The following is a 26,922-nucleotide window of genomic DNA, read 5'->3' as shown; positions in this document are numbered from 1 at the left end:
TCTAATACATGACAACATAGTTGTTAAGAGGTTTGAGTAAGAGCTCATTCTGGTGTGTGCAGCTCTGCTAGTAATCAGCAGAGGAAGAAATTACAGAGTCACTCCCATTAATGACAGTCCTCACATTGCAAAATGACAAGTTTCCCCAAAGTCCTCACGTAAAGAGAAATAGCAACCAGTCTGGCAGGGTTGCTTCACGCTCCTGTGACAGTGGCACGTCTCATTTCCTAAGTGTTGGGCAGGCCCAGAGTCTGCACACACCACTACTTGACACAAAACCAAAGTTGAGAACAGGCCAGTCCCTTCAGCAACACAAGTCACCTCCACAGGGAAGCTGTTCTGCCTCTGCTGCCCCAAGAGAACAACCTGTTCTCATGGAGAGGCCATAGCAGCAAACCCCTTGATAAGGTCGGAGTTATTTTTAGAACGAAGCCGGGTTAGCTGTGTGCCCCAGAAAGCATCCCTTTAATTAGGATCTGGAGGAATGTGTGGCTGCGAGGAAGCGCTTGCAGCAGCCTGTTCCGCCCACAACAGCCTGAAGTGCTGTGCTCAGGGTGACGTGGCTGCCTGTCACCCCGGGCTGCACACCCCGGCTTGCTCAGATAAGCCGGGAGAGAGCAGTTGTAAACAGCAGCATGCGTGCATTCCTTCCATGCCACAGGACACAGGTATTCATAGGGCTGAAAGCAGGAAGCTTAGGAAGGTGTGAAGAGCAACCACCTCCAACCGTGACCCAGCTCCAAGGGCAGCAGGGCAAGAGCCCAGCTCCACCCTCACTCGTACAACTCTTCCAGCAAGCTCAATAAAACGTATTTATTCTGTACATTTATGTAGGGATGCTTGGGGAACCCCCAGCATTAGAAAAATTCAAGACAACAAACCAGCAATTATGAAAGCATGGCACCAAGAACAGTCATGCCACAGATGGCAGGGATGTGGTGAGACCAGCCATCAGCTATTTCGGAGGTCACAGCACCACATACCCGCTTTGGGGTAGAAAACATCAGGGCTGCTGCAAACAGCTGGATTTCCCCACCACCCCCCAGGCAGCTTTCTTTGTGACTTTGCGAGCACCAAAGGGAAGAGCTTGCTGGTGGCTGAGGCCTTCTTGCAGGCATGGATGAAAGACCATGTTACCGTAATACCCAGACCACTGCCAGGATGGGAAGAAAGGGGGATCCTGCTTGAGCAGTGACCTTGAGCCAGCAGATCCTGTCTCACAGCTGGGCTGATGGGGAAGAAGCAGAGTTTTCAGCTGGGTCGGTGCTCCCGGGAAGGGACAGGTCACTCCTGTCACTACTGAGCTGCCTCTGAATCCCTTTCACTGGCTTCCCCATATCTGAGTGAGCTCTTTTCAGGGTGCAGCCACCACTTCCCACCTGCTGGAGTCCTGCCCTGTGGAAAGCCGCTCTGCAACATCCACGGGCTGCTCAGTCCCGCAGGTGCTGTCTGTGCCAGCAGCCCAGAAAGCAGAACTTGCTCTCATGATGCTAGAAGGGCTGTTTGGGTGTCCAAGTGCTATCATAGACCTTTGCCCTTCCCTTCAGTCAGGGTTGGCTGAAGGCCCATTGGTCACAGCAGACACAATTTGTCTAACAGTCAACGATAAACCCAAAAGCCTATGTACAGCTATACAGCCCCTGCTGCACCTCCAGGGTACACAGGAGAGCTGCATGACAGCGAGCGGGAGACAGATGTGCTACACTCTTTGTGCACAGAATCCTTGCTGGCAACATCACCTTTCTTCTGACAACAAACCCCAGTGGCAAGGGAAAGAAAATTCTTCCTCCAGGGGAAACAGAAATAAAGTCATGCCACTTTCAAATCACATCTAAACCATAAAGTCACCTGGTTTTGTGTTTGTAACACAGCCCGCCTTCCTCACACGTTAAGGCAGGCATGTGGGGAACAAGCTGGGCTGGGACCTGGAAGAACCACACCAGGGAGTCCACTGCAAACCACTGCTGCTAATGTGCAGATGACACCCTCAGCTGAACATCCATGGAAACAACGTGCACACACCAGCACAGGCGCAGGCCTTGCTCCTCTCCACAGAATGGCCTCCTGCACAGCTGCTGCAAGGAGCAGATGCAAGTGCAAACTCCACCTTCATGTTACATCGGGAGGCTGCACAACTCAGAGCAGCCAGCTTCCCAGGAGTCACAAAGTGGGATGCTGAAAGGGTGTGCATGTATGTATGAGTGGGGAACAGGACATTTGTCCAACAGTAAGACACTCGGACTGGAGTAATGCAAAACCAACACACAAATGGACACACAGCAGATTAAAACCAACCAAGATTGAAAGGGTTAAAAAGTATCCTGAATGCATTCGGAGAGGTTCAACGAAGGCCCTGCTGTGGGTGGCAGGGCCTCTTCCATCCCCTGGCCAGAAGGATGTTCTGCATGATGACTCAAGAGAGGACTGTTATCAACCCAGTACTTGGAGAGCAGAAATAGGATCAGCTCTTGTGTCAGAGATGGAAAACATCCCTTCACTGCTAGTCTTCAGGGGTTCTGCTCCTCCCAACCTGTAATTTTCGAACAGTAAACAAAGCCAGAACTTGCCTGTCCAGGTCTGCAGGTGCCTCTGATCTATTCTGAAGAAGTGCAGGGTAACAAAAGCTGCAGGCGATGTTGACAACATGCTTAACTTGCCCCATGTATGACACTGAATGCAAGAAACTCTCCCAGATTCCATCTCACAGTGCGAAGGAGGGACACCCATGCTAGAACAGGACAGCAACAGCTCCCGGCATTGCTCAGAGAGCCACAGGAGCTTCCATCCTTCTCCCCAGTTGTTGGTGAGTGGAGATCTCTCTGACGTGGTGGTAGTCAGAAGCTCAGCTGTCCAGGCCCCAGGGACTCCTCCAGCCCATTTTCTTTGGTGGTGATGGCTTGGAGGTCAGTGACATGCCCAATGCCTTTGGTGACTCCTTCACGGAAAAGCAGCTTGGCTCCAATCTTCAAGTATTCTGGATGCTTGATGAATCTGAACCGGACGACTGCCTTTTCTCCCGTCCGCAGCTTGTCCTGAAAAGGAGGAGAGCTTAGAACCCCATGCACCATTCCAGTACATGCAGGAGAGGTGCATTTGAACGCTAAGATCAGGTAAATGAGCAGCTTGCTTCCCTCAGACTGCATGGCTTGAACCCTTTCAATTATTGTAGGCATAAGGTGAGACACAAAGACACTAGCTCTGAACAATGGAGAGTTCACCTCCCTTCACAGTCTTGCTGTAGTCCATTGTCCTGCTTACTTTGTGAGGAAGGAATTATTTAACACATTGGGTGGAAAAACAACAAAGCAGGCAGGATAAAGAAATGGAGTGTACTCCTAGGAAGGGACACAGCTACTGAAGATACCAGTAGCCCCTAGGTTTACTAGAGGGTATTGTGGAATCCCAACAAACCCCACAGGGAGGTCCATCTTCCTCCCCTTTCCTCCCATGCTTACCTTTCCGTGGATCTTCTCTACAATAGCAGTCTGTCGCACATTCCCCACATGCACTGTCACCTGAAACCCCTTCCGGAAAGTCGTGGCATGGAACAACAGCACGATCTCAGCTTCAAACACTGAGCAGATAGTAGGGTTCATTTCTGGGCTCACCATGACCATGCCCTGCACAACAACCCAAAACTCAGACCAATTAGAGTCAGTCTCCTGCTTCTGAACAGCCTCCAAAACCACAAACCCAGCTCCACTCTGTGACTTGGACTTGCATCCCATTCTCAGCCTTGTCTCATCCTATTTTGCAGCCTGGCCATCTCCTCCCATTCCAGCAAGTTTCCTGCAAGCATTTCCGCTTCATTCCCACCCTACCAATGGGGGATCTCCAGGTAAATCTCCAGTCTTGGCAGCAGCAGGACTCACCTTGCGCAGCAGGGAGCGGTCGAAGGGCCCGAGGGCCAGCGTGGCTGCCTGCCCAGCTCGCAGCACGCGGCAGGCTGAGCGGTTGCGCTGGATACTGCACACTTTCAAATGGAGGAACTTCCCATCGTCAGTGGGACCAACCACCAGGTTCTCCCCTTCTCGGCAGATCCCACTGCCCAGGGCAGGAAAGCAGGAAAGAAGTGCAGGACAGAGTTCATCAAGAGACAAGGAAGAAATTTCACTCTCCGAAGGTAAACTCCCCTCAAAAATCCCCACAGCCAAGTAGGCGAGTGTCCTTGGACTCTTACCCAGGATCAACTAACAGGGATGCAAAGCTGGTAGGAACAGGGATTTCCTGCAGTAGGAGTGAAAGCCACACTATAGCTCCTAAGAATACCAGGTAAGACAGGGGGCACTGTCCCCAGTGCTCTGCCACACTGCACCGTTTCTGCTGAGGAGACTGCGGTTGACACCCGTTGTGTGTAGATACGCTGGTAGCCAAACCAGTCACTCCTGAACACTGAGGGAAAGCTGCATTCTCACGGGGTAGCACGCAGTTAACCTATGCTGGGATTGGAGGACTTGTCATCTACATTTCCTCCCCCTGCTTGTGGAAGGAGGAAAGCAACACCTTGGGGTCATGGCTAACCTCTGCCAACTCTGGATCCCAGAATGCCTTCCTTCAGCACTCTACTGGTCACGTTCCCAATCCAGCAACTTTACAGCAGACTCTCTGCTTGCCACCACACCACCAATAATTTGCTCATGGCACCTCCCAGCACCCTGTAGTGCTTTACACTCTCTTGGCTCAGTCATCTGGCAGCAGTCAGGACTGAGCCTTGCACCATTTCCACATCTGCAGTGGATGATTCCAACCCTGAGGGAACTCCAGCAACCATTCACACACACATTTGTCTGCCTGGCCTCACTTACCTTGACAGAGTTCCTCCTACCACAGTCCCCACCTCTGGCACAGTGTAAATTTCATCAACCTGCAGCAAGGCAACAAGAAGAAGCTGCTCAGACAGCTGTGAAATAGCACTCCATAACGAAGACAAGGTGCCCACCCCTTATGTGGACGGAGGTAAGCTCTCTGCTGATCGTTAAGACACCATGTTGGAGTTTTCACCAGCTCACGCTACCTTCCCATTAGACGAACTTCTGCCTTGTAAGTGGCAACCAGAGAAACAATCTTATCCCTGAGATGGGCACCCCTTGGTTAGGACAGAGCCTAGCCTAACAGGCTTTTTTTTTTTTTTTTTCCAAAGACTGAGTCCTTTCTTTATTTTAATGCCTCGTAATAGTCCAGGGGTTCAACACATCTCTACCCCTGGTGTTCAGATCCCCCAGATGCTTGTCACATGTCACAGCAATGACTGCAATACCAGAACTGGAAACAAACTGCCCTTACGCACCTGAAACTCTGTTAGTTGCTGCATTAGTTCTTCCTGCTCTTTACTGTTGGTCAGTGGAGGCAGGATGTTGAGGAAGACTTTTAAGAGATCCAGGTTCTCCCCAGAAACACTGGACAGTGTGAAGATTGGGGTGATGCTGTCAGATACAAATAAACAGGAATAAGCAGAAGGGCAGATCACAGCTGCAGAGGGTGGATGGGATTCTGAATTTACCAAGTCCAGCAAAAGGACAGAGACTGCAGCAATAAATGGCTCGAGCAGGAGGACACATGGGCTAGATACAACTTTGCAGTAACCTCTGCCTCAGTGGCTGGTCAAGACACCGACTCCCTGCTAACCCACACTTCTGTCATGGAGAAGTAACTCCAGTACAGCCTTGGGCACATTCTGCTCCCGGAGCCCAGAAAAAGGTCTGGGAGGGAAGAATACTTTCTTGGAGAATGCAAAGGTAGGAAACTTGATGAGAAGCCAAGATATTAAGGATGTGGTCACCCTTCCCCAGCTCCACATAATAGCCCAGTCTGAACTGCAGGCTCCCAGCAGAAGAAAGGAATGGTCTCTTACTTGGGAGACTGTGCAAACTGCTGTGCTGCTGTAACAGCATCATCATCTGAGTTCACAAGCAGAGGGAGCTTGTTGCAGCCTGGCTGTTTCAGGATTCGCTCCAGCTGCTTCACTGTCCGTTCCACGGTGGCTTTTGAACACAAATCAACTTTGCTGATGACAATGAAGAAGGGGACCTTAAGGGCCATGGCCAAGCCCAAGTGCTCTCGTGTTGTGCCCGCTGCAGGAAACAAGTGAAAGTGTAGGTGCAATAGCAGTCATCATTGTTGCTTGTTTATGTGACAGCTATGTCTCCTGGCTCTCCCACAGGCCCACTCTAGAGTGACCAGTCTAATCAGTGAAACTGATTCTCAGGCAATGAAAAATCAAATTTATTCTTTTAAACAAAACCAAACATCAGTCCAGGAAGAAATAAAAACCACCAAGGATTTTTGTGACTGATCTGTTTGTTTCACAAAGATGCAGTAGTTTTCATTCTTGGGCTGCAGTCTGCCAGAAAACAGCCACAAAAATGTCAAGAAAAGATGTGGGAGAATTCCAGCTGCCTTTTTACAAGGCTTTGGGATTCAGCACCTCTAAGAATATGCCAAAGTTGTGGGGGTTTTCTGACAAACACAGCTTCGAATTCCAAACAAAGCCTCTCTGTCCAGTGTACAGTTTAATGCTGGCTACAGCTGGTGAGAGGATCCTAGCTCTGCTCCCCTCCCAGGCACTGGCTTACAAGAAATCAGTAGAGGCTTCCAGACTCCTATGTTTTCTCTGACCATCGTTGCCAGCTAACAAGGACTCACTCCCCCATTCTCCATTTCTCTTCACACGTCGCTGTCAATCCATGCAGGCAGGGCAACACTCACCAATGCCAGTGTTGGCACTAACCACCAGCATAGCAAAGTCCGGGCAATAGCTGGTGAGGCCAAAGATGGTTGTTTTCAGGTACTTGTGGTGGCCAGCCAGGTCAATAAAAGTGATCATTTTGGAAGAACTCTCACAAATCTCTTCTGCTGTTCGGGAGTCACTGTAATTTACCACCTGAGGGACATAAGGACTCGGTGAGAAAAGGAGCTCCAGCAGGCAAGTGAAGAAAACTCAGCTCTTATCTATCCACTTTGACCTCAGAATTAGTGAGATCATTCACCATGGGTGCAGGACACAATGTCTGCTGTAAATGGACACCTAGCACTCTGGTTCAGCCAAAAGGACACAGAGCTGTGTCACCTCTCCACCCTCATGTCCCGCTCATAGCTGTAACAGAAGGGTAGCTCTACTCTCTTCCAGCTTTCAGAACTTACCTCTCCTTTGCTGTTGAAGCCAAGGATCTCAAAGCTGATGCTCGACGTTCTTCCTGACTGGATTTCATGAAGATGCCGGAAGAGGTTGAGGCGTGCTCTGCCCCGCCCGTTGTCCAGCTCTCCCTGCGTCAGGACACCCAACAGGGTTGACTTTCCTGAGTCCACATTCCCCAGCACAGCTACTCGCAGGTCTAAGAACTACAGGCAGAAGAACAGAGAAATCATGAAACTCCACCACCACTGCGCTGAGTGTGCATGAACACTACATGGTAAGGGAGATGTGTCTCAGAGAGCTGCCCTCTGCAATGGACACTATGCAGAGTAATCTTGCTCGGATTCTGCTCTTGCTCCCAGCAAACTACTGCCCAGGAGTTGTGATACACACTCTGGCTTTGATATCACCCAAAAAGGCTATTTGTTACAGCAGGACCTCTAAATCCTTCCTTGTCTGCACACTGGCCTGCATCAGAACTGTTGTCATAGAAGTGAAATAATTCCTCACCTCTGCTCCAGGCAATGTCCCCTCTGGTATCTGCCTCAACCACAATCTTGGAGATGAAAAGCATTATCATCAAACCTCCCTCTGGCAGCTCTTCAAAGTACCTGCTATGGGCCAATCTACGACACAGTGCCTCTAGGGTTTGGGCTCCCATCCCAAAAGGAAGCGGCTTACATGAAGCCTCTAAGTGTTTAGCAGGAGAGGATGGCCGAGACGCAGGTCCCTACCTGCTGGTTGTCAGGCACCTTTCGGACAAGCACCTCCGTTATCTTCCTGGGAACGTCACTGTCGTAATCAACCTCCCTCTCCCGCAGCACCGTAATATCAGCCCCAACCCTGCCACAAACATGAAAGAAAGGGGTGAGACACACTTATATTTGGCAGCTCTTGCACCTCTAGAATTATAGCTGGCAAAGTGAATGGGATGAATGCTGGGGATAGCAGGGAAGGAGCCTCAAGCTTACAGCCCAAAGCCTTTGTAATTCCAGAACCTCATGATGAGGGAATTTCAGTCATACAGAGGCTTTGCAGAACAGAGCCACTGGCTCCTCAGGGGACTCCTGGGGCAAAGTCTCTCTACTTGAGGCTGTTTATGGCTGTGGGCCCTGCAGATGAAAGGGAACACGTACTTCTCTGCCATGCGGCGCAGTGTCTTAAGCGAGGCACGCATCTCCTCCTCTGAGAGGCCCACCAGCAGCCCATTGTCCTCCACGCCGATCTGATAGACGGCCTCACCTCGGCCTTCCTGCAGTCGCCACTTCATCTGTGTCACCAGGTGCTCAAAGCGATACTGCGAGGGATTCACCAGCTTCAGCTGTTTAACAGAGGGGGTGGTTATAGTCACAGCTGGATGCAGAGGGAATCCCACTGCCCAAGCTAGCAACTGCCTGACCCAACACCATGAAGCAATGCTCCCAGTCCTGACTCACCTCTAGAAACCACAGCCCATGTTAGTGTCTGCACAGACACCACAGGACAGGTGAGACAGAGTTTCACAAAAGTGCATACACATGGTAGAACTTTTCTGCATCTTGCTACAGGCATCTGTACTTTGCCTACTGTGTAGGTAAAGACAGGACCTAGCTGTGACGCATTTGCAAGTAAGTGCAAATGGTGGAACAGCCACGAGAAAGTGGCAAATGATGATAAGTGACACCTGCACCTCCCTCTCCAAAGGAACAAGATTTCAGGAAAAATACAGTGGGTCTCTTCTCCTAAAACAAATTGCTAAAAATGAGTCCTGAGATCAAACTCTTCCAGCTCAGCATAGTGAGCTAGGCACAGAAGTACAGAAGGTGACTGATATTTCCTCAGTACAGTGTCCACTTTTCCATCCCTTCCTTACATATGTTCCCCATATGCTGTCTTTGGTGAAGTTACTCACTGCAAAATAACCCTCTGGAAGGAAGACCTCCTTCTGCAACCTCAAAAGGCTCACCTTGTACTCGATGTTTCCATCTTCTGCCTGGTCAGAGAACGAAAGAAGACAGAAAGGTTAGATGCTGTGCCAGCAGGGACTTCCATAGGCATCAGCTGCCCAGATACTCTGCAACTCATGCTGACAGTTTCAGAGAGAGGAAAATTGGCAGAAATATACTGTTAGGTCACAGCCTCTTCTGCCATTCATTCCTGCACTCAACTGGAACTTACTTTCAGTTTGTTTCTACTATTTGCATCTCACGTAATGAAAACCAGAGGACAAAACTAGAGAGGGACAGAGGCAATACTGGTTTGTTTTTTTTTTTTTTACTGTTTACTATTTTTTTTACTGCTGGTAAAGAATAGGGCCAGTCTAACAGCCACAGAGAGAGAGAGTTCCTCTTTCAAAAAGGCACAGGGCAGCAGATGATTGAGTCTCCCCACTCACCCACCCATGACCCACAGTGCCACCCACAGCATCCCACTCCCACACTATCCAGCAGCTTCCATCTACCCATTGTGCACAGAAACAGAGGACTGGGAACAAAAGTCATGGCCTCCTCTCGTGCGCACTGATACCCTCCCCCAATTAGATTTTCTTTGACTCCCTTCTATATCCTTGTGTATCATCTCTCTGCAAGAGAGAAGGACTACAAACATAAGGAAGCAAGCTACTGACTTCTTCGCAGAAGAGCAAGCTGGTCACTGGCCTGGCAGTTCTGGAGAACCAGGCCTGATCAAGACTGTCTCTACACAACATGCTCAGAAGGGCTGATGCCAGACTGGGGTTTCACAGAAAGTCCCGTGTACTCATCAAGCTTGCTCCAACCACAACAGGCACCAGCTTTCCAGTGAGAACCTGTAGCCAGTACTGAAGTAATCTTCCCACTGATTCGGTATAAGGACCACTGAGAAAGGGCTGGAGCCTCCAGGAAGCCAAGTACTCTGGCAGAATAAATGGGGCTACCAAACCTAAGCACTTCCTTTTCCTCTGGACACCTGTTTGCATGTCAGGAGAGGCAATAGCCCTCTCCTTGCCTTCTAGCTCAGCTCCTAACCACAGCACTGCTTATGGTGGCAAAGGGCCAACACAGGGAAGTTCGTAATTGTCAGCTCAGCTCTCAGAGAGCGGAGCTATGCAATGAGAAAAGGGTACTTGTGGAAGTCTTTCTCTCTTACCGTCTACCAGCTTTCCACCTCTAAGAAAACCACATTAACATACTGAGCTGTCATCTAAATAAGGGTGTGGGTCTCCTTCAAGGTGGCTGAGACTAGAAAAGCAACAAGCGTAGACTTGCTGGGCCACATACTGCACAGGGTGGTCTGGGACAGGAAGCTGTGCTCAACCCACAGGGGCTGTCCAGCCTCCAGCTCAAAGGAACAAAAACTGAACCGCGGCTGCAGGGTACAGTACTGCCCGTGGAGAACATCTAACAGTCGCAAAGTGCTGTTTTCCCTTCTTGCCAAGAGTCACAGCCCTGCCTTGTGGAGGAATTGCTTCCTCCAAGTGCAGGCTCTTATGTATTTTACAGAAGATTTACGGAGTGAGGCCAAGCAATTGACTCCAGGGCAACATGATGCTCCCCACAGTGGCAGTCCTATTAGACTAACCAACACACCCATTTCCTACCAATGTCACTTCTTCCTGCTGCAAGAGGCAAATGCCTCACACTCTCTCAGTACCATCTGCATCTCCATGTAAGAAAATAGTTGCCAAATTAGCTGTAAAAGGAGTCACTAGCACCTGCTGAGCAATGTCTGAGTTTGGCAGCTGGAAAGGGACTTACACCCACCAGATCGGCTCTCGGGAAGAGATGTGAACAAGATGCTCGGCACTACGAGTTGAGCAAAGCATTGTTTCCAAAGCTATTCAGTTCCCAGACGGCAGACGGACAACAGGCAGCGAGATACCTCTGACGCACAGGGCTTGGTAGACCACGCAGGGAGCCCGCTGGCACTGGGGACACAACCACTGCCCGCTGCCACGTCAAACCCCGGAGGAGAGGCCGGGGGGCTAGAGAGCACTCGACTACTGGGGCCGCAGGACGGCCCGCAGGGTTGCTGGCCCAGCCCCGCACGACCCCGCGCCAGCACCGCCGGGACCCTCGGCCGAGCATCTCCAGAAGCTGCCTCCCGCCTGATCCGCGACCGAACCCGCCCGGGTGCGGGACAGCCCGTGCCGCACCGACCTCTTCGGGCACACACACCGCCCCCTGCCCCTGCCTCCAGGCCCTGACAGAAGCGGCGCGGGCCCCTGCGGCGCCAGGCCCCGGGATGGGGGGAGACCCCCACTACAGCTAATGGGACGCGGCGGCCCTTGGCCAGGCCGGGGGAGCTCACCTCAGGAGGCAGGTACGGAGGGTTGTTGGCCTTTCCCCCACGGCTCCGCCCGTTCTTCTTCTTCGCCTTGGAGCCGCCGCCGCCGCCGGGCGGGGCCCCCCCGCGCCCGCGGAGCGCCCCGCCAGCCCCGCCGCCCGCCGGCCGGCAGCAGCCGCCGAACAGCTCCGACACCCGTGAGTCCATGACTGCCGGCACGGCCCCGCCGCCCCGGTGCGGCGCCCGCTCCCTGCCCGGGCTCCCCGCCCCGGCTCCGCCGCCCCGGCTCCGCCGCCCCGGTCCCGGCGTCAGCAACCGCCGCGCGGCGCCACGGGAAACCGAGTCCCGCCCGCCGCCGACCTGCCGCGCTGCTTTCAGAACTACAGCTCCCAGCATGCACCGCGGCGCACCCTCTCTATCCTTCATGGGCTCCCCCCGCAGGGACGAATGGGAGTTGGAGTCCGAGGGAGGCGGCGCCGCCTGGCGGCCACGGCGTACAACACACAGGGAACTGTCGCTCCCCGGTCCCTGACCTCCGGGATCTGCCGGTGCCCGCGGGGGTCCCTTCCGGCACTTCGCCCGTTTTGCCGCGAGTCCCCTGTTCGGTGACAGCTAGCTATCAGCACCCGTTCTGACGGGCGTTTTTGGAGGTGTTTGGCACTGGGGTGCCGATTAAATACGTGGAGGCAGCAGCCCAGCACGGAGCTACCTCAAAGGACGCCTTTATCTACCGCCGGGGCGGGGGGACGATACGCCAGGACCAAAAGCCCCTTCTGCCGCCCGAAGCATGCCCATACCGAGTGTTTCTCCAACGCATCCTCTAGGGAGGGAGATTTTTTATTAGTGTTTGTTAAACTTTCACGGTGCGTAGCCACGGCTCCGGCACGGTAACCTCGCTCCGCCAGCGCCGGCCAGCGGCTCCTCCCGCCACCCGGCAGGGACCGCCCTCCCTCCGCGGTGTGGTGAGGCGGCACCCAATGGGGCTGCGGCCACGTTGTTTCCAAACACGGCAGTTCCCATTCGCTGCATGCACCCCGCCCGCCGCGGGGCGGAGGGAGCTCCTCTGCGCTGCACAGAAGCCAGCGGGGCTGCCCAGCAGGGGTGAAGGGAACCCAGCGGCCCCCGGCGGAGCTTTGCGCCCTCAGTGCCGCGCACCTGCCAGTCGTGCTCTGGGCGGGGGGAAACCCAGTCCGCGAGTTCTCCGGAGCCGCCTGGGCAGCCCTGCGACGTGGCAGCCGCAGCTCACGGTGCCCGCGGCCGGACTGGGGTACCCTGTTTGCTGCAGCCACTGCGGTGCCTCCTCAGTGCGGCGGTCGTAAGCCCCGCAGCAGCAGCCCCTCTGCCTTCTCCTGGCGCTGCTGACCAACCCCCAGGCAGGAAAGGCTGATCGCCCAGGCCTGCGCTGCCCACACACCCTCCCCGAGCCGGAACCTGTCTCCTCCCCACCGGGCACGGCGCATGCGCCGCCGGAAGCCGTTGGGGGCGGGCACTCCACCACTCCCATGCTGCCCTGCGGCCGCGGCCATTCAAATCGCAGCTGGCTGCCGACCAGCAAATGGCGTCTCACGGCGCTGCGGCTGCTCCTGTCTCTCCAGCGTCCTCACTGCTTCTTCCTGAGGCACCCCCGAGCCTGAAGCGCGGCGGCAGGATGATGCCCCGGAGGAGTGAGCTGGCGGTGGCTTGCCCCTTGGTGTCCGTGGTGTTCCCGGGCGCGGTGACCCGGGAGAGCTGCTGCCTCTTCGCCTGCGAGCTCCTTAAGCACGTCATGCACCAGCGGCACCAGCTCCCGCTGCCCTACGAGCAGCTCGCCTACTTCTGCCGGCGGGCGGCTAAGGTGAGGGGCCGTGGTGGCGAAGGGGGTGGCCGGGGGGAGCCCTGCGCTGAGGGCAGCTGTGCCCGCGGCCTTCGAGTGCTGCCTGTCAGTTAACCGTTATGGTTCAGTAACTCCCGTTAATTGAGTCTTAACTGCTTCTAAAGTGCTCCTTGTAGCTGTATCCTTAAATGTTGCTACAACTTAATTCAAAACAAAAAAAGCAAACCTGTAGATTGGATGGCTGAAGGTCTCAACGAGTTACTGTTTATTTCTTGTCCTGCTTTCTGCTTAAAGCGTGTCGCTGTTTTGTTTGTTACTCTAGCAACTCTTCAGGAAAAAAAATAAGGTGATTTGGAGTTGTTATGGTTTAAACCCAAATGGTAACTTGGCACCACACAGCCATTTGCTCACTCTCCCCCTGCTCAGCTGGGGTGGGAAGGAAAATCAAAAGAGTATAAACCCCATGGGTTGAGATAGGAACAATATAGTATTAGTACTACTAATAATAAGGGAAATGACAAGGGAGAGAATATAAAATTAAAAGGGTAAAAGAAAAACAAGCAATAAGCAGCAGTGATGAGCAATACAATTGCTCACCATCTGCCAGCTGATACTCAGCCTTACCCAGGCAGTGATCTGCACCTTCTGGGTGACACCCCCCAGTTTATACGATGTGCTGTTGTATGGAATACCCCTGTTCCAGCTGAAACCAGGACACTAGTGATAACTGTTCTTCAAAAGATGTGGCTTCTAATTCTTGTGGGAATTCATCATTACCATGAGTCAGATTCAAACTGAGTAGCTATAGAGTGTCCTTTTGTGTTCCTCTGATCTGATTCTGTATGTGGATGCCTATATCTTTTGAAAGGAGCATAAAACCTTTGAACTTTCTTTGACTTCCAGGGATGGGCTATACTTTCTGAAGAGTGTATTAGGACTAATGTGTCCTAGTAATTAAATACACTAATTCTTTTTTTTTTTTTTTTTTTTACTTCCCCAGGATGGAGATGTGATTAAGAAGCCATCCCCCATGGACCCAGCAAGCAAGAAGTGCCAGCAAGTGCTGATGGAGCTGGAGGGAATGCTCCAGCACTTGGAAGTAATGTTTAGGCTGACACTGGTTCCTCGGGTTCTTATTCTGCTTGGAGGCAATGTCATGAGCCCCAAGGAGCTCTACGAGCTCAACTTGGAGGGCATCCTTGAAGGCAGTGCTGAAGAGAGCCTGAAAACTGCATCCTGTGTTCGCAAGCTCTTCCACTCGCTGTTTGTTGCAGATGTCTTCAGTGAACTTAAGGCTCTCCCTGCCATGGGCACTGTTGTTATGCTCCAAGGACACCGCGATTGTGGTGTTGATTGGTTCCGGCCCAAGCTCAACTATAAAGTGCCAACCCGAGGGAGGAAACTAACTGTGAATTTGTCCTGTGATGGAGACATCAACCTAAGTGCCTTGCCTGCTCAGCATGTGACTTCTGACTGGGAAGACTATGTCTGGTTTCAAGCACCAGTGACACTCAAAGGCTTTCATGAATGATGGGTGCTCTGTAGAACGTTTATAGAATATTCAATAACCTTTGGTGCTGCTTTAAGTGATGATAACTTTATCCAATATAACCGTATATTCTTGTCAATCTGAATTTATTATCCAGGGCATCTACAGCCTTCATTTAGCTCACCTGTGTTCATCTTTCTTCATTTTCTGAATTGTTGAAAGCAAATACCCTTTAAGGCACAGCTGCACACAGATACAGTGATTCTTTAGAGACCTGAATTGTGGAGATGCATTAGTGGGTTGGGAGTGAATTTTTCCTGCTGCATACTTGTTGAACTGGCAAATACTGGATACGGTCTTTCTGCTGAGGTTTTATTTCATAATCCAAAGAGTGGGACTTCACAGAAGTTGGGATGTCTAGGTGCCTACCAGTGTCTTGTACTGGTGATGAAAATAGATTCAACAGTCCTGTGGAGGAAGGGAAGCACATCTTCCTATTTTTTTTTTTTTTTTTTGGTTTTTACCAACCTTTAGTCCAGCAGCCCTGACTATCAGTGAGATACACAGTTAAAAGTAAGCAGTTTCTGCTCTAACTGGCAATTGGGACTCCCTGCCTCAATATGCTAGAATATTCTGACTTAAAACAACAGTTAATTTCTTGCTTACTTTTACTTTTAGAAGTCTTAGACTCTGTATGTTTATGAAGTGTGAAGAAGAGGTGAGGGGAATGTGATCAAGTTCAGCACTATGTTTACCTGTCTGTTCCTGTTCTAAGTCAGACTGTTACTTGGAGGGAGAACTTAAGCCCTTTCTTCTGTCCTGGTGTCTAATGCAGAATGGGACAGAAAGGGAGAGAGAGAAACCTTGGAGCACAGTGTGTCAGAACTAGATATCTGTTGTAGTTATCTTCGCTCAGGTGAATATGTATTTGTAATATAATGAGCCTGTTAGCTACAGAGCTCTATCCTGTTTGAAGAGAAACCCAATCGTACCGGTAGCAAGGTCACTTGCATTTTCCTGATAGCAAATATTGCACAATAGGGTGGTAAAAATCTTTTGAAAGGAGGGTAAAAGTTGATGCGCTCTACACTTGATGCATATTTTTAACTTTGTCCTTTTGAAATAGAATGAGATTATAAAACTAGGAGGAAATTAAGTTGGTAATTTTGAGCTTGGAGTCCACTAGGGGTGCTGTCTCTGCCTATCCGTTAAGAACTGCTTACAATGTGTAGTAACTGCTAAAGCTTGCTCTAGGGGAAGAACTGCCAGAATGAAGAAGGCAGTTATGTGCAGCTATCTACTTGAATATATAACCACAGGTCTCTTGAATGAAGCATAACTTGAACATAGGAGTGTGTGTGCTCAGGAGATCAAAAATCTTCCACCGAAGCTGCTTGCTCTGCATAAGCTCTTGAAGAGAAGCCTTGGTTCTGAGGAACAAGGGCCCCATTCCTTGCTACTCTCTTCCCCAAATGAGTGCAGTGTTACTGCATTAAACTGTTTACATATTCTGTTATACTTGAACTCTGAATGCAGCAAGGATGTGCTGGGTATGAAAGAAGACAAGATGCTTTTAAGTTTGTTTTTTTCTTAAGGGTTTTAGAGTTTAATTAACAAATTTAGTACTATAATTATTACCCAAATAAAATGCTGTCTTCTATGTGCAGTTGCATTGGATTTATTTAATATCTGGCAAAGTGAAGGTTCTGCTGGTGGCAAACCAACTTGCCTCCATTCTGTGTACATATTGAAACTGCAGGTTCACAGGTGTTCCACCTTTCTGACAAAGTTCATGATGTCTTGTGCCAGAAGCTTTGGTTCCTCAAAGGCAGCAAAATGCCCTCCACGTGGCATGTAAGAGTAAGTGATGATGTTCTTGTAGGCTTCCTTTGTCCAGACTTGTGGTGTATGTGCTATCTCCTGAGGAAAGGCTGCAATCCCTGTGGGAACATATACTCCAACCCTAGAAGACATTGGTTAACTGCATTTTTGGAGCAAGTAGTGGGGGAAGTCTATAAATCCCTTCTGACTGGTAACTGCCACAGTCAGCTGGACAAGTTTACCACAACAAACTGTTTTGTGGTCTTGCGCTGTGCTTTCATTTGGATCTCATTGACTTTAAAAGTGTGGTACCCAAAGAAGAGCGAAGTAGAGCCAGCTGTGCACCCAGTTCAATCTTGAAACATTTCAGATTTTTTAGCTTACCTTGTTTTGTACATGTTTTGTGACATGCAAGATGTCACACTTCTGGGAAGTCAGAAATCAGCTGGCTCATGCTTACTTTAGAATTCATGGTGCCAGTGCAAGAAATGGCTGTCTTGAGGGGAAAGATAAATTGGTTCAGTCTACAGAGAAAAGGACTCTTCTATTCTTTTGCATGATCAATCACTTGGAGAATTCTGCTCAACAGCATTTTCCTGCTCAGCCTCTCATATTTGTCTTAAAGCCAGCAGCTCTCAGAAGGTGCTGTGTTTCAACTACTGCTCTCCAAATTGCTTCCCCAAGTTTCTACTCAAAAGTTGTAGCTTTTCCTTTATCCACCAGTGAGCCACATCTTTCCTAATTCATATTAAACTTCTCTTTAAGAAATGCTCATGTTTTTCTGTCTGCTTTTTACTGAACTGAGCCACAGATTACATTTGTTTGATGAGTAAGTATATGACCTGTATTTTGATCACAAACAAGATTGAAAATACTTGGGTAAGTCTGCATTGTCTTGGCCACAAGCTCCCGTGTGAATTATAATTTGAAAGAAAAGCAACCCTTAATTATATTTATCAAAAGTAAGCAGAACTTGGTGGTTTTGGTTTCGTGTTACCTGGAAATAGCACTTAGATCAGGGTCCTTGGTAATGTTCTCCTTGTAGAATCGCATGGAGGACACGATGGAGGCTGTCACCCAATAAATCATCACATTGGTCAAAAGCTCATCAAGAGTGTATTTGCTGTTGAGTGAGAAAGATGAAGAAATTTCACTGGAAGCTATTTCTCAGTATGCTGTATTGTGATTTTGCCCTGAAGTGCCCTCGTTTCCTCTTGTTCTCCACTCGTATTCAAGCAGCAAATTGACATCCGTGTACCCAGACCAAAACTACCCGGTGCTCAAGCAATAGCCTGCGGGCAATCTGCTGTGAGTTTAAACTACTGCTTGTCACATGTAATCTTCTATTACTCAGCTTTAGTTGGCCAGTCTTTTACCTCTGGCCTCATCAGTTTTCATCACTCAGTCTTTTAATGAGTGTTGTTAGGGAAGATCATCTGTTCTCTTACCTTTCCAAGCCCCCATCATCTTTCTGCAGAAATGATTTATCTGTCCAGGTAGAGAATTTCTCCAAAATATATGCAGCAAGCCCCACAGGGGAGTCATTCAGTCCACAACCTAATTCAGGAGAAGGGGAGAGCTATTACAGTTGCCTGGCATTGCAATACTTCAGTGGAAGTTAAACTCGGCTGTAATGATTTCTTTAGAGTTTTCTATGAGAATTCAGTAGAAAATCTGTGTTTTAGTAGCCCTGGTAGTACTTTATCCTTGAGAAATTCACCCCAATGGAATTCCAGCTTTAACTGACTGCAAACTTAGGTAATTCCTACACAAAGGAAGCTAGGAGCTAAGAAAGTCCTGTTGGCTTCTTGGTCATGTGTGGCAGGAGGTACGAATTCAGGTGTAAAGGGATTATAAGACATTTTTGATAAACTATTTGGAGCAGCATCCTGCTTAGGGTGGATAACCAGCACGCTGAAGGCTGTTCATCACTTTTTATCTAACTTAAACAGTGGAGTGTTGTATATCTGTTACCTGTTTCTGGCTATGGAGAAACACTAGCAAATATAAACACGGCACATACACAGTGTATTATATCTGTGTTCTTACTTGTAAAACTGGTACAGTGATTACTTCAGTTGTGAAGGAGGCTTGCCTTGGGAAATTCCTGTATCACACCCCAGGCTATAGTTTACAATATACTTGGTGTTGCCAGTTCCAAGTGAATTTTAGCACTGAGTGACTATGTAGAAGATGATGCACAACACAGTCTTAATTTAATAGTGGACATAGCAAATGCAAAGTAAGTTTGTGCATTGGCACAACTGTTTCCTTGTGCTGGCAGGCCTGGAGTGATTTGCTACAGACCACAGCCATGTAAACGCTTTGACCAGTAGCGGTAGGGCAGGCTGAAATGTGCCAGCTAGCATGTAACCCATCTGGAGATGAGCTTTTTCTGGGTTGAAAGCTGCCTCTGAACTACTGTATTCAACGTCCACTGGTTAGATGCTCAGAAATAGGGGTCTTCTTTGCACTTTGTCATTCGCCCTGTACACATCTTAGGTACTACAACTTGTGGTAAATGGAAATACTTTAAGCTTTGCTTTAGACCTGCCTAATGAAAACTAAACTGACAATGTAGGTATTTCTTCAGACTGAGTAGGAGATAGATATTTTTTTTCTCCCACTTCAGTTTCTACATTTCACAATTCTAGTGTGCTACAAAATCCCTGCTCTTCTTTTTCCAGGCTGAAGAGTCCTTGACTATGTACAGTGCTTGTACAGAAGCTGCTTGGTCACTCCAGCATCCTTTTCTCCCCTTCCTGTATTCTTCTGATTCTAAAATACATTTATGAAACAGGGTGAAGAGGGGTGCAACATTCTGAATATTGTAGATTTAGTGTTTGTCTTCTTCTCTTTTTGGTTTCTTTAAGTTTGTAAGATTCTCTCGAACTCTGACCTGGCTGACATTTCAAAGCCCTGTCCATAACTCATGGATTCTCTCATATGGCAGCAGCAGCCAAACTCAAGCCCACTGTGACTTTCTTCCTTACTCAAATTGCTTTGGACTTCATTGACCTAAGTTTTTATTGGCCCGCTTAATCAACCACTCACTTAAATGTTTTTGCAACTCTCTGCAGTTATCTTTAGAGTAAACCAAAGCCTGGATAGCTGCCAGATTTTCACTTAATGGTTAACTTTTAACTGTAGATAAATTGGGATCATGTTGAAATAGACAGGTGCCAGCACAGGTTTTTTTTATTTACTCTCCCTCCCCTGGAACTTGCTTATTTATTCCTATGAGTGGATTCTCCCATTGACCAGTTATTAATCCGTGATCTTAATCCTTTTCTCAAGGCAGTTTAATTTCTTTAAGAGCATTGGGGAAGGAACCTCAACAAAACATTTTTGGAATTAAATATGTTCAGTTACTGGATCCCCCGCTCTTTGATTCTGACAGAGCTCTGGTTTTGGAAGCGTGATTTCCTTGTGATATTGTCACTTGTAAGCCTATTCTTCTCTTTAAAATAGTTCTGCTGGTTTCCTGGTCAGTGACTAGACAGACTGGTCTTTGATTTTCTGGGTCTACCTTCACTTTTGGCTCTTAAAAAAACCAAGAAAGCAAGCTGGTGTCTTGTTTGTCTGCTTTTATTTCTTTGGTATTGCAATCAGTTCAAGCAACAGACTAGGCATTAATTAATGTTTCAGTTTGAGTTTTTTCTGTTTTCAGTGAGTTGCCGTGATGGCGTGCTATCTGTTTTATGGTCTCCACATCTGACAGGAACCTGAGAAATCTCCACTGTCTCTCCTGATGAAGGCTTATTTTGTTAAAGGAAGACCCCATAGTCCTCCCTAGGGAGGACTGATGCAAATCATTCATTTAACTTCCCTGAGATGGCCATATCTTTCTTCAGACTCCTCATATACTGGCCTCACTGTGTCAGGCTTCTGGCTTTTCAGGTATTAGGGCTGTGTCTAGCTTCCTGCAAGTTTCCCATTGCACTTGCTTACGATATTTTTATTGTTTTCACCCACATTTATTTCTAGAAGCTTCAACTTCAGGACCCTGTGCTTTATTTTGAGGGTTTTTTTGCAAAAGAGTTCTTTCCCCAAGAGACGTGGCACGCCATTTAAAAAACTTTGAAAAGTGGTACTTGTCCTATCTTTTTTTTAAGCTGTTCTCCTTAACTTCCTTTTAGACAGTTCTTGCCCCATGTCTTATATTTAGTTACCACAACTCATTGCTTCTCAAACACAGTTGGCCTTTGTTCAGCTATGTCTTTATATACCATGAACAGTTGTTATATAATGTTCAGAGGGATGTATAGAAGCTTCATTACCTGCAGTGTCTGGTTTGGTGGCTTGGATGTGTAAGTATCCAGATTCTCGCAGAATGTCATATATATTCTTCTGGATGAAAGGATACATACGGTGAACATCTTCCCGAGTGAAGCCTACGAGCCATGGTACATAAGTCCCAAGCATGACAGAAATAATCTTTCTCAAACCTTGTACAGCAATGAAGACAATATTCAGATGAAGCCCTTTCACGCACCTGAAATTAAGTTAATGAATAGAAGGTTAAATCAAGTGATTGTCTGTCTCCAGATTTTCTATAAAATAAGTCTGACTGGGGCTGTGATAGAAATATTTTACAGAGCAAAATACATGAAGCCCTTCAACTTCATGATGATTGGAAAATAAATATAATTGTGAGAGTTAAAAAATGGCACATCTGGTGTCATCTCCATCCAGCTGTGCCACTGGTATGATCTTAGCTTTAGGTACTCAGTTTCTGGATGTGGTATAGCCATGCTGGTGGCTCTGGCTGTTGATCTAATGTTGTTCTGTGCTACAGGAACAGGCTGCACTGGGTATCTTTTGAAAAGCTCAGTTAGATCACGCATGGCCACAGTGCTCTGGGTGCTGTGAAGCACAACTGCCATTGGGAACATGAGCTGCTCAGCCTCCCATCTAACTGCTTCAAGAGCTTTCCCACTTTATCTGTTCTCTGACCTCAGCACGGCTGTGGTGCCTGCTTTTCATTAAATGCTAAACAATGAGCTATGATGCCATCTTGTAAGGAAGGTGTTGTGTTTCTTCTTCAGTCTTAACTCTGCATTTTCTATAGGAAATTCTATACTTCATGGAACCATTCAGCTGCTGAAAGGCTGAGTCCTTCTTTTTCTCCCTTCTGATTTTAAATTTATCTCCTTCCTGATTTGGAATGGGAATCTGTCTCCTTTAGCTAGTGACAGAGAAGCCAAACAGCTCTAAAATTTAGAAAGCATGAAAACTGTGCCAATATCAATGCAAAGCATGTGGATACAACTGAATGCAGAGGGGTGGGGACATCCCCGGAGGAAACTGAACAGAAGGGAATGAGAGGCAGGGCAAACAGAGGGCAGGACCAGGATGATGGAGCCAGAAGATAGGCTGAGAACTGGAGGCATCTTTTCTGCACTGATTGCCTTTGCTACTCACTGTGGTAGCATCTGGGCCATGTTTGTGGTAATGCGAGATCCCCAGTCTCCCCCCTGTAGATAGTATTCCTTGAAGCCCAGTCTGTTCATCAGCTTATGAAATATCCGAGCAGCTGCTACGCTGTCAAACCCTGTAGGCAGAGAAAAACAGAGGAGACCTTTTTGTCCTGGTGTTCATCCACTGGCCAAAGATTGTGGACTTTCAGAAGTATGTGAGTATGCTGCTGTGTGAAGGCACAGAGTGCTATGCTGCTCTGCCTCACTCCTTGGCAATAAAGTGAACTCAAGATGATAGAAATTCAGTGGAAAGTGGAGAAAGTGGGAATCAGACCTGGCTTCCAGCTACCAATGCCTTCCAAATATCCTGTCAGCCCCAGAGCCTCAGCCACATGGGTGTTAAGGCAGAGCTAAGCATCTGCATTCACAAACTGCAGTGCCCAGGGGTGGCTCAGGTGTCATTCCAAAACCCTTGCGATTCCGACAAAGCCTTTTCATCACTTACCCTGCTTGTGTGGTGCCTCTGAGAAGCCATAGCCTGGGATGGATGGGCAGATGACCTCAAACACCACATCACCCTCATTCAGGCCATGGCTGGCTGGCTCTGTGAGCAGAGGGATGATCTTGTAGAACTCATAGAAGGAACCAGGCCAGCCGTGGACCATTAGCAGAGGTTGAACAACTCGACCATGAGGGACGTAGGAGGGCTTGATGTGTATAAAATGGATCTCGATCCCTGCCACACATCCAAGACAGATAAATTAAAGCTGTGGTTCTGCAGAGGTTCTGCTCTGGACTCTGAAGATGGAGGGTGGCAAAATTGTTATTATCATTTGTATTGGAAGCTACACAATCCATGGCAGGAAGATGCCTAGCTGAAAGGGATGGCTGGTATTGTACCTACATCTCATCTTTTACATACAAACAGCGGTACAGATTCCAGCCCGAGATATTGGAGTCACAAGAGTTTGAACATCCACCTCCTGAGGAACTGGTCTCACAGTATATAAGTAGAGCTGCACTTACATGAATAGCATAGAAGTTTAACCTGCAGATCTGGCTAACCTCACTTGGCTAAACTGTGTGGTGGTAGTGGATATTCTAGCCTCGGAGTCTGGGTAAATTTTGCAATATTCAAAGGTGGCTTCAAGGCCATAGCAGAAGAAAACATCATTGTTTAGCATAGGTTCAGGGCCGAATGAAGCCCATCTTGAAGTAGACATAATCTTATTGCCACTCTGACGGTCTTAATCTGTAGGAGGTTATCAATAATATAGCTGCCACTAGCGATATTTCACTCATATCACTAAGCTTTTATACATAGTGTTGTCTTAAATATTGTAACCTCTTAAATCACCCCTTTCTGTCTTTCATAGTAAGACCTGCTCAAGCCACAGAGACCCCTCACCTTCAATGGTGGTTTTGAAATGGGGATATTTGTTCAGGACTTCTACTTGCTTGCGCCAGTCAAACTGGTTCCTCCAGTAGGCCACCACCTTCTGCAGGTAGCTGGAGTTGAAGCCATAGTGGAAGGCGGCCCCTTCCAGATGTGGTGTGTGGCGGAACTGATCCAGGCGCCGGTGCAGGTCCTGCGGAAGGGAGCCCTTCTTGTGAGGCTGGCCAGTGGCTCATGCGTGCCCTACACCGAGGCGGGCATGGATGGGCTCATCTGGCTTTTGTATTGCCCTCTGGGACACCACGAGCCCTCCTGAAGCAGTGGAGTACTGGGTCCTACTCTTAGCCTTGCTGCTAACTTGCTTTAGGCTTTTGACATTAGGAGCTGGCTGGGGGAAAAAGAAGCTCAGCCTGAGCTGCCAAATGCTAGTTGGCTAGATAGGGACATGTAGGGACACGTTTGCATGTAGGGACAGAGGTGCTGTGACTCAGTCAAACCTCCACCCCTCTTCACCCTACCAGCCCTTCCTTTTGTGGAAGCCCTTCAGTCCTGCCCCACCAGTATCACTGCTATCCCAACACCCTCCCACTCCATCATCCACAGACCCACTCTTGCTGTCCAGTGTGGCCTTTCCACAGGAGAAGCCCCACGTCACATACAGAGTCAGTGATCTCAAAGTCTTTATGCCCCATTACGATGAATTGGAGCTCAAATCCCATTCATAAAGGGCAGTGAGCCAGACCATCATCTAGGTAGCTGCACTGGCTGGTGCACTGCTATCACCCCAAAGGGATCTCCTCAAAGCAAGGTGAGTGAGGAACTGGCTCAACCTTGCAGCTTTCTGCCTCTCTCACATCCCAGCCACCAGTACCTCGATTTCTTTGTCAGACGTTTCAATCTTGAAGGGACGGATACTTTCATCTTCTTTCCCCTTTACGGGTCTTTCGCCTGAGCCCCACCATCCATCACTCATTTCAATGGTCTTGATCTTGTGCCTAGACCTCAGCCAGTAAACCAGCATCCCTCCAACCCCCAGGGCAGCTGCAGGGACCAGGACTGCATACTTCTGAGAATATCCAAAAGACCTGGGGAGGTATAACATTGTGGTCAACAAAAGAAGTGTCAGGGATAAAGGGACTATGCTGAGGCTTGTATTCACCTCGATTGGGTCTGAGCAGGAACAAATGCCTACAGATCCCATGGAGTCAGCAGGGGCTCAGGGTTTCTTATTTTTGAAGATCACAGGCAAGATCTGGGGCAGGGTTACATCTGCTAGCGCTCCTTAGTGACCTCAGGTCTTTGCTGATTAGGACTTGCTGATCACAAGGCTTCCTTGTCCCTCTTCTTGTGAACCAAGATGCCCTGGGGAACAAGGGTCAACAGGATATGGGCCAATCTATTTTCAGCAGGCACTGGAGTGAATGGGATAGCAGCAGCTGGACACCTCCAGGAATAAAAACTGTACAGAGAGAATTGGCTGAGGAGCAGGAGCAGACACAAGGGTCTTCAGCTGCTGGAGAGAGCTGGATGTGGTGGACATGTCCCTCTTAGCAGTGCTTTGTACATAGCTCCCCTACAGATTCAGTCCTGTTTTAGGGCAACACTGGTCCTCCAACGCAGCTTTCAATAGGTAAGAGTCTCAGCTTGTCTGTTTCTGTTCTGGACAGCAAAGTTTCAGACTTTCTTGAGGTGTGAGAGCTGAGTCACCAAGGTTGGATTTAACAGACTTAAATAGACATGCAGCATATTTCAAAACTGTTCACATGCTTGCACAATCAATCCAAAGGCTGTGCACCTTCCTATCCCTCTGACCTGTGCCTCAGTCCCGCTTCCCCTGGGGATTAGTAGATTTGTCTGGGGCTGTTGCAGGGGCTGCAAGGGGACTGTGAATGAAGATTTTGTTGTTGCTGTCATACAGGGTATGGAAGGGATTATGCTGTGCCCCAGCCAGGGTGCTAATAGAAAGTGGAGACCTTAGCACGGGGTAGATATTTCACTCACCTGATCTGGGATGAGATGGTCTCCCTACACAAGGAAAAGAAAAAGAAGATACTCACAGTCTGATAGTGTTGTCTGAATGGTACCAACCCTTGGGGGTGGTACAGAGAATATCACCTACCAGCACTGTTTAATCACAAACGGTTTAGCCACCCAGCAACATCTGCCATTATTTTCCCTATTTTTCAGGTGGGACTGACAGGCAGGCGCTCAGAGCACTGCTGCTGCACAAAGAGAGAGTGTTTCTGGGCTGTGTTTCAGCAAGATAATTTGTTGCCATAATATTCCCTCCTTTGGCATAATTTAGATAAAAGGCGCTTAACAACTGTAGGTGTCCTTGTGGTGTTTCCTCCTACCAGCAGCTGTGTTACTTCAGACAAGAAAATAGCTTATTTTGGCTGAGCTATAGCGATAGGTGTGCAGCCTCGGCAGGGCACTTTCAAGCTCAAGGGTTACTCTGCTGCCAGCCGTGTGGTATTCATTGTGCTGCAGGGCTGGCACAAGGAGAGCCTTGCAGAACCTTTCCCCGTTCAGAGTTCAATGAGCTGCTATACTTTTGCTACTTCTAACTACTCCTAACTGAATGCCAAGCTTTTAGGTCTCATCTGCCTGCAAGCAAAAGAGAACATCCTCCCTGATTCTCTTTCAGCCTGGTAGATTCCCTTGCAAGAAAAGTGCAGCCTAAAATCTAGCAAAATTAAAAGTGACAAGAGAAAGTCTCGTTACTGTGTCCTATGGAGGGCAGCGAGACTAGGGAGCTGTTGGTGTCACAATTACCATACATTGAGACCAAAAAAGAAGGAAAAAAAAGGACATGAAACTCCATGAAAACCCAAGTCCACTCAGTGTTTATTTTCGCCTAGCATCATTTCCCACTACTGCCTGTGATGCAGAATCTGATGCCTGTACTGGAGACCCCAGCAGCTGCAAAGGCAACTTGGTAACAATCTCTGTAACAGCCTATGTGTGTTTGATTTTTAAGGAGGTATCTCCTTAAGCCACTCCCAGATAAGGAAGTATAGGGCTCCTAAAAGCAAACTGTCAGCCTCCACCTCTCTAAAGGCTAAGCAGATTATGCAACAAGTAATAATACCCCCCTGTACTTACATCCTGAAGTTTAGTGAGTCAGAGGCATGAAACCAGTTATCATGGCAGTAGCACAAACTCAGCACTGCTAACAAAACAAGCGTGCTCCTGAAGCAGCTCTCTGAGCGATGCACAACAAGGCTCAGTCTAATAAAACCTCCTTCCCATTTATGCTCAGGAGAACTCAGCTGCATGCTCCCACCCTGGTGACCCCACAGGGGCTTTCTCCTGCCCCAGCCCTGAGAAGCCCCATTTGGAGACCCTCCTTCCCATGCTGAGGAGACCTCACCAGGTGTTGGGAAGGATCTCCTGCCACATGTCTGCTCCTCCTTTCCTGGCCGCTGCTCCAGGTGAATCCTCCTTTCCTGGCTGCTGCTCCAGGTGAATGATTCCAGGCACCTCCTCTGCTGGCTTTCTTTTCAGCAGTGACACTCTGGGGCAAGGCAATTGCAAGCTACGTCATCACTTAGTGCCACCTATTGCCTAAGTGTGCAGCCACAATTTAAGTTCAGCAGGGGAAAATGC

The 26,922-nt window shown here is 48.7% G+C and overlaps 3 protein-coding genes across 3 annotated transcripts; 1 reads left to right on the top strand and 2 right to left on the bottom strand.

Moving 5' to 3' along the window:
* Positions 1–798: 798 nt before the first annotated feature.
* GTPBP2 (GTP binding protein 2) lies at positions 799–11,688 on the bottom strand. Its single transcript, XM_080614782.1, has 12 exons — positions 11,399–11,688; positions 9,078–9,104; positions 8,269–8,453; positions 7,867–7,975; positions 7,141–7,338; positions 6,706–6,880; positions 5,852–6,071; positions 5,288–5,423; positions 4,806–4,864; positions 3,873–4,044; positions 3,456–3,620; positions 799–3,032 (listed from the first exon to the last, which is right to left on the bottom strand). Exons 1-12 carry the CDS (start codon positions 11,579–11,581, stop codon positions 2,835–2,837), a joined length of 1,827 nt encoding a protein of 608 aa, XP_080470908.1. The 5' UTR covers positions 11,582–11,688; the 3' UTR covers positions 799–2,834.
* A 227-nt stretch (positions 11,689–11,915) lies between these two features.
* Positions 11,916–16,337, top strand: MAD2L1BP (MAD2L1 binding protein). The gene is made up of 2 exons (XM_080616288.1): positions 11,916–13,208; positions 14,188–16,337. Exons 1-2 carry the CDS (start codon positions 12,930–12,932, stop codon positions 14,716–14,718), a joined length of 810 nt encoding a protein of 269 aa, XP_080472414.1. The 5' UTR covers positions 11,916–12,929; the 3' UTR covers positions 14,719–16,337.
* Positions 16,338–16,437: 100 nt separating this feature from the next.
* LOC308219956 (epoxide hydrolase 1-like) lies at positions 16,438–26,715 on the bottom strand (the record flags this gene model as incomplete). Its single annotated transcript, XM_080615619.1, has 10 exons — positions 16,438–16,639; positions 17,495–17,620; positions 17,946–18,054; positions 20,778–20,992; positions 21,922–22,051; positions 22,423–22,653; positions 23,326–23,506; positions 24,185–24,398; positions 25,315–25,338; positions 26,687–26,715. 10 exons carry the CDS (start codon positions 26,713–26,715, stop codon positions 16,438–16,440), a joined length of 1,461 nt encoding a protein of 486 aa, XP_080471745.1.
* Between the last annotated feature and the right edge of the window lie 207 nt (positions 26,716–26,922).

Source organism: Psittacula echo (assembly GCF_963264785.1).
Source record: "Psittacula echo genome assembly, chromosome: 4".
NCBI classification, from domain to species: Eukaryota; Metazoa; Chordata; class Aves; order Psittaciformes; family Psittacidae; genus Psittacula; species Psittacula echo.
This window is presented reverse-complemented; position numbering and strand designations above follow the sequence as displayed.

Excerpts from the sequence above, each read along its gene's own strand:
- GTPBP2 (XM_080614782.1), bottom strand. The coding sequence starts at position 11,581 with ATGGACTCACGGGTGTCGGAGCTGTTCGGCGGCTGCTGCCGGCCGGCG. Across the intron at positions 7,339-7,866 it reads AGGTGCCTGACAACCAGCAG|TTCTTAGACCTGCGAGTAGC; the intron begins GTAGGGACCTGC and ends TTCTGCCTGTAG. Across the intron at positions 4,865-5,287 it reads AGCAACTAACAGAGTTTCAG|GTTGATGAAATTTACACTGT; the intron begins GTGCGTAAGGGC and ends GCCTTGCTGCAG.
- MAD2L1BP (XM_080616288.1), top strand. The coding sequence starts at position 12,930 with ATGGCGTCTCACGGCGCTGCGGCTGCTCCTGTCTCTCCAGCGTCCTCA. Across the intron at positions 13,209-14,187 it reads TCTGCCGGCGGGCGGCTAAG|GATGGAGATGTGATTAAGAA; the intron begins GTGAGGGGCCGT and ends TTACTTCCCCAG.